This window comes from Heptranchias perlo, chromosome 21 (genome assembly GCF_035084215.1).
Source record: "Heptranchias perlo isolate sHepPer1 chromosome 21, sHepPer1.hap1, whole genome shotgun sequence".
NCBI lineage: Eukaryota > Metazoa > Chordata > Chondrichthyes > Hexanchiformes > Hexanchidae > Heptranchias > Heptranchias perlo.
Genome location: NC_090345.1, coordinates 28692628 through 28704674, shown reverse-complemented (window position 1 = coordinate 28704674; position 12047 = coordinate 28692628). Strand labels below are relative to the sequence as shown.

The 12047-nt window shown below is 36.8% G+C and overlaps 1 protein-coding gene across 4 annotated transcripts in view; it reads right to left on the bottom strand.

Moving 5' to 3' along the window:
• Positions 1-12047, bottom strand: part of mgmt (O-6-methylguanine-DNA methyltransferase) — a 372467-nt gene that overhangs the window by 229701 nt on the left and 130719 nt on the right. For all 4 annotated transcript variants that reach the window (XM_068002376.1, XM_068002377.1, XM_068002375.1 and 1 more), the window contains one exon: positions 4098-4145. In XM_068002376.1, coding sequence (XP_067858477.1) covers positions 4098-4130 — 33 coding nt within the window. In that variant the 5' untranslated portion in view covers positions 4131-4145. The remainder of the gene's footprint in view (positions 1-4097; positions 4146-12047) is intronic.

Here is a 12047-nt window from a genome sequence, read left to right as displayed (position 1 = left end):
TAAGTCAAAATTGGCACTAATGCCAGTTTTAAAAAAAAATTCAGATGAGTCACAGTATCATTATTTTTAAATGTATTTTTGTTGAGTTTTAGTTTAAAGAATAAGCAGTGATAACGCCAGTGAAACTAGCTAAAATGAATTACTGAGATCCATTAATATATGTTCATTAACTCAGGATACTTTAGCAGGGCAGCAACTGCTTTTTTTTTCAGTAGCAAACTGATAATAAAATTGTGAGAACATGCAATTTTGAAATGTGCGCTTCCAGCAAATACAAGTTTGCTTGTGGTAATGAAAAATTTGCTGCCAATCATGCCATACCTGTGAATGATGCTTTAATGTTGAAACAGTTAACATACCACTGTGGTATGTGAAGGTCCTAAAGTTCGATAATCCAGATGTGGAATGCACAATTTTGAGGTAAACAGTCCAATTAAAATTGAGAAAATCCCAATTCGTTTCATGCTATGCGTGAAATTATTGACCTGGTTGTTTGCCAGTCTTGCTCTCTCTCACACAGAATGTGCACGAGTTTCATTTTGATCCCAAATATTATGCAAAATACATAATGGGCCTGTCACTAAAATTCCTGAGTTTATGCAGCACATGTGTAGTTCGCGAAGCTTGTCCATTTAACATGGACCTTAATGCTGAACTGCTTTGTTTTTGTTACAACTCTATTTTAAGCTTTGCTGCTTAGTTTCAGTGCTTCCCCCTTACTGGATTTTATATTCGGTGACAACAAAGCATATGAAGAAGGGATGCCAGAGTGATCAGATGGCACAAGAACCCTTCATGATAGGGATGGCACTGCCAGTGGCAGTCAAGCTATGATGGCCCTCAACTTGTATGCTTCTGGCTCCGTCCAGGCTACTACAGGGGAAATCTGCAATATTAGCCAACTGTTGTGCACAGATGTGTCAAATGGATGACGCACTGTTCAGCAGTGCCAATACTTTCATTTCCTTTCACATTCAACGGCAACAGAGCAAAGCATGGCTGCCCAAATTTGTTGCACTGTTGGATTTTATAAACCTCAAAGGGGATATTGATGGCACCCAAAAGTCAACTAGGCCCTAGGCACAATGTCATAGCTATATGAACGGAAAGAGGTTCCACTGCATCAAAATATAGTGGGCCAGTTACAAAAAATAAAACCACCATGCAGGCAGCATTCATCATATTTGTATTTTAAGATAATCACAAGTGCCGGATTTATCTGAAGGTGAAGACAGGTTACAAAGATTGGCTCCTTGAAGACCAAGTCCACCCTCTTCTGCCTTGGTTAGTGACATCCTCACAAACAAAAATAGGGCATAGATAAAGCAAGGACCATGCAGCTATCCTTATTATTTAGCATTCCACTCTGCATCTTGAAGCAGCGCTAGAAGAGGCCAATGGCATGCCATATGGTGACAGATGAGTGGCCTCTTAAAGTACAACTCCACCAGGGTCTCCAATATCATTGTTATCTGCTGCACACTGCATAACTTTACAATACAAAAGAGGAGAAAAATGCCAGAGCCGGACACAGACACTGACCTATAGGATGATACTGCAGAAAATGAGTGTGCCAGGCATTCATTCAGCTAAGTGCCTAAGCTGTCCATTTAAGGAACATCGTTTAAGCAATATAGTAGCTCAAAACACCATCACCACCACTGTCCTCTGTACTATCAATGCCCATCCTTTGTTCTACTACTACCATATTCTCCACAATCAGAAAGAAATTTCTCTACACAAACTTAACTATAAGTTGTATTTCAGTGATTTCTTCTTCTTCACCCTCATTTTTAGCATCATTATTGTTAACCTTCAATGGTTCCTTTTATATGGCTACTGCAGCCCTTTTAATTCCTACAGCAGGGCAACTATATTCCTTCCAGCTATGTGCAAACTCCCACAGGCAGCCTGCTGTGTGAGCAGGTGCTCAACATGAATAGGAAATTTATGCAAATCAGGAATTGCTAGGAGGAATTACTATGCACTAAAAGTCTGTGGGATCTCCCGCAGTTACTGTTTCCACCACAATAGCGCATAACCAGAAATTCTACCCCACAGTGTGATAAATATACCAGAAACTAAGTGGCTAATTATAGGAAAAGAATATAATAAAGTACTAAATAAACACAGTATAACATAGCAGAGTGTACAACAGTAATTCACACTACATAACTGCAAAGTATGATAAGGACAGTATGATATTACAGTAATGTAAAGCCTATACATAGATTTTCACTTTTGTCAGAGCTGTGGTGATTTTTCCCAATCCTTAAAATCACAAACACTAAGCTGAATAGGGGTAAAATAATATATTCTTTAAAAATTTGATTGTGAAGCTCTGGAGAGCGGTTATTAGTTACCTCAGCAAGCAAAACTTTACTTTTTTTTCTTATGTTTTGGAAATAGTCAGAATTTGAGGGACAGGAATCCTTAGAGGACCACTAAACAAGGAGGAATAGTCCATTAGCCCATCTACCTATGTTCCACCATGACTGCCTCAGATGTGGTGTACATCTTGTCTGCACCACTTCCAATCTATCCAATTTTAAAAGAACAACTATCATTTATATACCACCTTAAACATAAAAAAAATCCCAAGGTGCATCACAGGCAAAAATAAACACCGAACGAAAGGGATATTAGGAGTGGTGACCAAAAGCTTGGTCAAAGAGGTGGGTTTTAAGGAAAAGAGGGAGGTGGAGATGCAGAAAGGTTTAGGGAAGGAGTTCCAAAGCGTGGACCTAGACGGCCGACGGCATAGCTGCCACTGGTAGGGCGAAGGGAGGCAGCAATGCACAAGAGGCCAGAGTCAGAGGAACAGAGTTGTAGGGCTGAATGAGGTTACAGAGATATGGAGGAACAAGGCCATGAGGGGATTTAAACACAACGGTGTGAATTTTAAATTGGAGGCGTTGATGACTAATATGTGATTAATTTTTACATTTGCACAACATCACCTGTCGGTCAATTAAAAGAAAAAGCACTCATCATAGCTTTTATTCATGTGTGATAAATGAATTCATCATTTAGTCTGCACATCAATGTAGCTGAAATAAATTACTAAGAGCACACTTGCCCATCTACGCTACAGTAACTGTGATTTAAATACACATAGCCATTAATTGACATGTACCATAGCAATTATCTTGTCTAACAAGGATGTACTTGTTAATTGCATTTAATATACAATCAATAATCATAAATACAATTTAACCCTCTCACAAATACTATATAATCTACAATTCACCTACAGCATGTGTTATTTACATCTTATAAGTTATTCTGTGGAACCTGAAGGTCATGCAACAAGCGACATTGGGCTAAAATAGAGAAAGGACGTGAATTCATCAAATACAGAAATAATGTGACAGATTTATCATGATTCAAAGAGTAAGAGTTAAAACATCTTAGAAATAAAAACATTTAAAATGGTGGTGCAGCTTTATATAAAGGGCTCATAATGTTAGTCTCACTGAGCAAATGCTACTTCATCGTGTGATCTCTCTCACTCTCCATTCTTTATGCATTAATAGAAAAGACAGTGTCCTTTAGGACAGTGACCTGATTCTGTTTAAACGATTTTGATACATGAGTGCATCAAGGTATCTCTCCTCTGAAGCTACATAAGCAGAAAAGTAACAGTTTTCCCTTCCTCATCAGTATCCCAGTACAGCTTAGGTTAGCTAATATCTAAAAAGTACAGTACCTGAGTGACTTGATTTCTGCTTGACCATGGAAGAAGGTGCTATTCTACTGTGAACTCTAATTATTATTGTTGTTTTTTTTTGGTGGGGGGTGGGGGTTGGCTGAGAAGCAGTAAAACTCAACATATGGAGGAATAGTGCTTCATCTTATTAATCTCTATTCAACAGAAGATAGATTTGTGATGGGGAAAGGTCCACTGATGCCTGTTACCAGCCATGACAGCGCTACAGAGATTTACACTGCAGCATCAATCTTGTCAACTAGATACCAAACAGTGACTGCTGGACACTGGGGAAAAGCACAATACTGCTATATATGTGAACTCATTTGTAATGTTGTTGCTTTTTTGATTCATACTTGTATGTCAGGATATTTTCATTGGAACTCACTTTTTGATGAAGTCTCGCTGCCATGTTAGCCATGTGAAGCAGTTTCTGCTGTAAAAGTAGAAAGAAGAAGTCTGTTAGTAACAGATAAGAGATGCAGCATGCACCTTTATAAGCAGTCGAGAACTAGCCTGTCAGTTGTACTATTTATTTCACATATGATAGTGATTTGGGTTGTGATTACACAAATTGGCCATTATGACTCTTAATGTTTAAGTATGAATTGCCTGAACAGAAAAGGGAACTTGTTACTAGCAAACAGGAATCTATGGGTTCCACAGGTCAACTATCATCTGTAATGAGTTGCAAGCAACAGATGAGATGAGAAGAGTTGCTGTTATCACACAGTCCAAACGATTTTGATTCTCAGGAAAAGCATTTTAGTAACAGCCCAAAACCAGTGTAGATTACTAACAAACATCTGAGACTATGCTTTGCCGACTGGAATAAACCAATTTAAACTGCAATGAACTTTCTTTCTAATTTCACTCTTTGATCTAATACAAAGAACCAATAAAGCGGTATCATTGGTATAACTTAAAAAAATTGTCACTTAAAAAAATTGTCACTTAAAAAAATTGTCACTTAAAAAAATTGTCACTTAAAAAAATTGTCACTTAAAACCAGTAAATGTCAATTTCTCATTTTTAGAGAACACTACCAGGTAACATGAAATAAAAATTTAAGTTTAAGAAACCTTCACAAACCTTGCCCCATACATGCAAAGAAAACAAAATCAGTAACTATAGCAACTGTTATGGTTTTATTAGGACCAATATTAGCAATTTAATAACAAACATTTTTTGGGGATATATTTCAATCGCCTGCACCTTTCCAAACCTTTTGCTGGCCAAGGAAAACATTTTTCTGGAAATACTTTTTTCAGCTTTCGACATAATTTTTTTTTACATTTAATGAAAACAAATGTAAACTGCTGCTTTTCCTCTGCAAAACATAATACAATTATTGTATCATAAAAAAAACCCATTATGTTTGTCTTGCAAATGAAAAAAAAGCAGTAAAGAACAGTTTTACAGTTTCAGCATAGAATTGTTTTAAGCAACCAGAAGCTCGTGTCTTTGTAGCACTGTGGCATTCACCTTGTAATTTCAAATAAACACTTATCATGTTACTGATTAAGGGTATTGTAAACTACATCTTTGTGTAAAATTGTATTAAAAAACCGTACATTAAATTTTTGTAATATGAAAAATTGGAAACCACTGAGTCAATCTGTTTTAATTGGGTTCCTATGGAATTGCCATACAACTACATTTTTCAATATACGGTCCCAAAGGTCCCATGCACACTTGTAAAATATAGTTCAAATAGCCTGAATTGTTTTTACATTGGAGCATTCACAGGCAGATCAATTACTCCATATACCAGCTTAACTATTAGTGGCAGGAGATGTTACCATACCAAATCATAATCTTTAACTGATCTATGTCACATTCATTCACTAGGGAAATATCGCACTTAAGACACATACTATAAATGTCTGTTTAAAACTACCTTCAAATTCTATGATTTTCCTATCCCAATACAGTTAGCCTTAGTCTTGTCTAAGAATCATTCCTGTGAGAGAAAAGAAATCAAACCCTAATACTTTCCAAGCCATTTCGCTTCTCATATCGATTTCAAGGATAAACAGAATCAATCATTAATAATTACATTAAGAGATGACCTGCAGGTTAATCATATTCCCTGTGACTTCTACTATGGAATTAACAACAGACCTCCTAGGCTATGTTACCAATTGCTGAAAAACAATTTTTGATAATTGTCAGGAATTGATGCTCACAATTTGATTTAAAAACAGCAAGTTTAGGGGATTTACAGTTACCGTAACATAAAAAGTAATCTTAGCAACATGTAATTTCAGTCTACTTTACAGAAGTTTTACTTTAAAATTCTATAATTAGTGCATATTACTCATTAGAAAAATACAAAGCGATATTTTCAGTTGAGTGTAGTATATCATGTCAGTAGCGAAGTGGGTGAAATTTCTTTCTGAAGAATATATAGATCCAGCATCTAACAGTATAGACACGTTGATTCTCCTTCGTACTTTCCTGTTGTCATATTTGGTTGTTGCTATTTTATTGTTGCTAAGAAGCCACAAAAACATGCTGAATACTATAAAATTAGTAATGCAATTGATTACTATAAAAATCAACCTGTGTGTATAGTCTAAAGAAGATATTGTAACAGGTTCCTCAACTCATTGTTTGATGCTCTTTGCGTATTGCGTGTGAGGTACAATGAACTACAGTTCAATTCAAGTGAGAGTCATATACACCATCCACTATTTTCTTGTCAATTCAGCCATATTTCTTTTCTACAAATAGTAATTTTCAACTGCACCAGATGGAATTTGCAGAGGTTCTAAAATAGGTTTTATTTTTGATAGCAAAGTTACATAATACTAATATTCTTCAGCATTTGTACTATACACCTTTGTTTCCAAATCCACCAGCCTAAAATCTCTTAGTATTTGTAACATAATAGTAGAATAGTCACTGCAAAAGTTCATAGTACTGTTCCAAACATGTAGCAATAATTGTATCTGCTTCAACTCACTTTGAGTGTGTCTCTAATCTGCATCATATCGGAAAGATGGCACCAAAGAATAAAAACTCACTCTGCATTAGAAATTTAAACAATTTTCTGAAAATGTTATACTTAATTAAATATATAGCTCAATGTTATCAATTTTGATCTGAAGTCATGCCATGAAATTGTATCCTAGTTTAAGGCCAAAATCTCAAGTCAAAAGTGATAAGCACCACCACCAGAAATTCAAGAGGCCTTTGACATAATTCTTCAGGTAAAGTATTGAACCCCAACAAAAAAGCATCCTAAACCAGCAATAGATCAAATACATCTCTGCTCAATGTCAAATAAACCTAGAGTTCTAAAAAAGCATTCACTAATCCTTTCCAGTATTGTCATACTTGCCTATACCATTGTAAATATCTGTGGCATCATATCTTAATCAAACACTAAGATTCAGAAACTCCATTGGCCTTTATAAAATCATAGCAAGTTAGGTCAATGTGCAATAGAAATACCTGAGATTATCTATTGACCTTCAGGGGCCAAGAAATGTTTTGAATGTGGTTAAAATTTTGAAATTAAGAAATGCCTAATAGAACATCAATGTGTGAATGAATGTGCTTCAAAAAGCTGGTTAATCAGGCTCAATACTGAATAAATTGGGAGCCCAATACTCTACTCTATGTAGAAAATACATCTTTTGATTTTGAGATACAAATACATGCCTCTGACCACCAACAACAGATTAAATTCTGCTTTTCAGAAAGGAAAAAATTGTTGAAAACTTTTACAGAGGGCAGGAAAAAAAATGACTGTTTTCTCCTTCCAGAGAAATGTATGTCTGCTGGCCAGCAATGGGAACAGCTCTAGTGTCAGATTCGAAAGAATTCTCTACCTGAACCACCTCACTCTCCTGGCTGAAAAAACCCAAAAATGTTCCAATGTTTTCAAATGAATTCAACTGAAGAGAAAGTAAAAACAGGTTAATGATTTCAGAGTTCTGAAGTGTTAACCAGGCCTTCCTCTCTCCACAGATGCTGCCTGACCCTTTGAGTGTTTCCAGCATTTTCTGTTTTAATTTCAGATTTCCAGCATCCACAGTATTTTGCTTTTTAATCATTTCCGTATTCTTTGAAGTATGAAAATACAGGAATCTTTCTCATTCTGAACATTCTAACTATACAAGTAGATCTCCCATGACATTACTTGCAGATAGTCCAAGACTAGAAGTACAGCTCCTGATGTTTTCTGCAGTCACAACAGCAGGTGAACCCAACTGGAAATGCACGTACGTGGATGTTGGATTAGAATAGTATCTTCTTTGACTGTGATGCACTCTGTGGTCAAAAATCCAGCCAACACTAACTTTCAAGGTCCATGAAAGAATAGTAAGCACTTAGGCAAGGTACCAGTGGGTGCTTGGCACTTGTGATCCAAATCACACAGCAAGGAGTCAACACATTCGAGAGAATCATAGAATCACAGAATATTGCAGCATCGAAATAGGGTTTTTGGCCCATCAAGTCAGCGCAGTTTTTTTTCTCTACATGAGCCTCCTAGTCTAATCCCATTCTCCTGCTCACTCCCTACACCACATAATATTCCTCTTTTTCAAGTAACAATCTAATTCCCTTTTCAAAGGACTGATGGACTCTGCTGTGATAAAAGTTTGAGGCAGATAATTTCACATTCTAACCACCCTCTGTGGACAATAGTAGGCAACAATCTCTCCTTTATTGCTACTGTTGTTACTCACAGAAAACTACTGTAAAATGCCTTAATTTAGTGGGATTTTGATTCCATGGTTTTTAAAATACTTGTCCATTGATTTTATTTTTTATTGAACATTAAAAGGTATATTATTAACACCTGGCATTAACTTCCACTCAAAATTGATTTTGTGGATTTAAGAAATCCACAGAAATCAGTTACATTGCTCTCCACGAACATCAATTAGTTTACTTTAGTGGAAACTTTTTAAAAATGCATTAGCATTTTTTATTCTATTACATTTAAAATATATTAATTATTTCTAGATGTTAATATTTTTAACAGATCAATTTTTTTTGTATAGTAGATGGTGGTAATAGATGTAAGAGTTAATATACCATTAAAAAATTGCCACTTGAATACATAATTTACAGAGCATATCCCAATAGTCAACTTTTTTGAGGCCAGACATCATTATAATAATTGCTTAGGCTCCACAGAAACTAGAATTTAGTTTGCATTTCCATCACTTTTTCTAAGGCTGGCTTACATGGTGTCAGCTTGATTTCTCAATGCATGCCCTGACCGATGTCACTTAGCCGAGCTCCGAGTTACAATTTATACTTGAAAACCCTTTCTCACAAAGTAGAGGCAAATGGAACTCATGACGGCAGCTGATAATAGAATATCATGGAAGAAGCAGCAAGGATTTTGACAGAGAGAGACATGCTACGATTAAAAATCAGCTTGCTGAAGTCTTTTCATCTGTCACGACTACCCACATGTTAAGAAAAGTTGAAAGCAAACATTTTGTAAAGTAAAAATATTCAATATCCATTATAAAGTATAACAAATTATTAGCAGTGAGGTTTAGGCAGTAATTCAATCCCAGATTTCTACGTTGTTCATAAACTATTCAAGCTTCTCATTCACAGTTTATGACGTCATTGGAACTACTCAGTATGAATTACTGTACAGTTATTCGCTGCCAGACATCTATTAGTCTATATTTATTTCACAAGTGGAGAGGCTGTAGAACTTCTGAGGACAACAGACATAAACAAGTTAGGTTTCTTAAACAAGTGAAATGAAAATTATGATGCCAAGGTTCCCCAACTATTTTTATCCCTCTCTCTTTCATTCCCATGAGAAGGGGAAAGGCAGTAGCGGTCTTGTCCATTTGTCAATGCCAAAATGAAAGCAGCAAAATAACTTAAGAATTGTTTAACAGCTTCATGGACAAGTCTTATACAAGATAAACTTATTTCCCTCCTCAAGGCTGGCTTTGCTCTAATAACGACAACAATAGAATGCTATTTAAAGCCATTGTCTAAATTTTGTCCTTTGCCATCTTGTACGTTTTGTGTTCCTGCTCCCTCCCCAAATCAAAATTATGTTTTTCAAACACACAGCCTGGGTTTTCTGCAGGGGTGAAAGTGCGGTGAGATGGAACTTGTGAGTCTAAAAATGTTGGAGAGGCTTGCAGCAGGGCACTGAGCCCCACCATTTGCAGATGATGTGCTGCAGTGCTGCTTCAGGAGGTTAGGCTAAGAAGGGAACCCCTTTTTGGAAGTGACAAAAGGGGGGCTCCAAGAAGAACCGCAGCAGATGAGTGGAAGAAGGTGGCCAGAGAGTGCCAATTCTACCATTCAATGCACAGCTACTCTGTGATGCAAAAACATTTAATGATCTTATCAGGCCAGCATGAATTTTAAAATGGGTGATCATGCTTGACAAACCTAACAGAATTATTTGAGGAGGTAACAGACAAGGTAAATGGTGGAAATGCAGTAGTTGTAGTGTATATGGACTTTAGGATAGCCTTTGAGAAGCTACATGGGGGAATGCTAGAGATGATTAGGGGGTATGGAATTAGCGGGAGGATAGCAAACTGGTTGAGAAATTGGTTAGAAAGGAGAAAACAGAGTAAGAGTTAAGGGCAGTTTTTAAAAGTGATTGGAAGTGGGTAGTGATGTCCCACAGGGTTGAGTTCTGCGGCCACTTTTGTTCACTGTGTACATCAGTGATCTGGATATAGACCTAGAGGGAGTGGTGTCGAAATTTACAGATGATATCTTAACAGGAGATAGTTAATTCTTTAGACGACCAAAGGAAGCTTCACAAGGTTATTTATAAAGTTGTGCAACAGGCTAGAAAGCGAAGATGAAATTCAATGGCGGTAAGTATAAGGTGATAAATTGTGGTCAAAAAAATAACAGCAGTAATTGTACTCCAAATGGAAGTAGGCTCAGTGCTGTGGAAAACCATTGAGATTTGGGGGTACAAGTTCACAGAACATTAAAAGCAGGATTCAGGCTGATAAGGCCATAAAAACTGATGGAATTCTGGGTTTTATCACAGGAGGTACAGAATATAAAAGGCAAGAGGTAATATAAAGCTTAATGAGCCCTTAGTTAGAGTACTGTGTGCAGAATTAGGCTCCATACTATAAGAAGGATAGTAAAGCTTTAGAGAGGGTACAACACAGATGATGCCTGGTATGAGGAAATACAAATACAAAGAAAGACATGAAAAATTGCAGCTTTTATTGTTAGAACAGGGTGATATGATAGAGGTATTTAAAATTATGAATGGATTTGACAGGGTGATTAACTAGACTGTTTCTATTAGTTGAGAGGTCTAGAACAAGGGGCTGTAGATACCAGGTTAAATGTAAGACATTTAAAACAGAGAACAAGAGAAACTTCTTTACACATAGAGTTGTGAGACTGGAATTCGCTTCCAGCGCTAGCGGTTGAAGTAACAACTGTGGGGCGATTTTCAACTTCAGCCCACCATTTCTCGCTTGAAAAATGGGTGCCCAACAGTGGAAAATCAGGAGAGGGGTATCTCAGCCACTCCTTGGATGACATAGGCCCACCTGATGAAATTTTCAAGCAGTCATATGCTGGTTGTAGGACTCTATTCACAATTTGCAGGTACAAATAGGAGGAGCGTGCCCTGTGCATGCTACGCCCATTTGTACCAGGTGGTGAGTGACCTACCCAGTGATCGTTAAAGGGCAAGGAAACTTCATATCCATGGGGCTCATATCAACACATAGCAGCCAGCCACCTCATGTGCTCCAGAAGCAGCATGACAGAGCATTGCAATTGTATGAAGAAGTGGATGACATGGCTTGCTCCAGCAAAGAATGCACTTGTGACTTGCTTAATGCTTCTATACGCTGTTAACATATAATAGGCCAATGTTAGCGATGTCCCCAATAGCAGCCTAGAATGCCATGTGGTATAAAAGTTCTGGTTGCCCCCAACAACGTGCTCAAGTACTCACCGAAACAGAAAATCCCAGCTACTTTGCTTAACTAGCAAAACATTTCAAGAGATCACCAGGTTTAACTAACATTGCAACAATTTTATGTTAATGCAAATTTTAGAAAGTATATAATTCCCATTACTGTAACACAAGGAATTTAATTTTTCAAAAACCCACTAATTATATTAAGTTTAGGTCAGAATAACTTTACTGACCAAAATTCACACTGATAATATGATTTGTTTGGCAGACGTTTTATTTTTTGTAGTAAGGATCAAATCCTGTAATGCATATTCTGTCTACAAATGGCACCATCCTTTGCTCCACGCACTGTTTGTTTCTGGCTCTACGATTGGCCATATAGCTGTTCAATTTAAACTAGCAAAAGAAATCTAAACGGATGGTTGC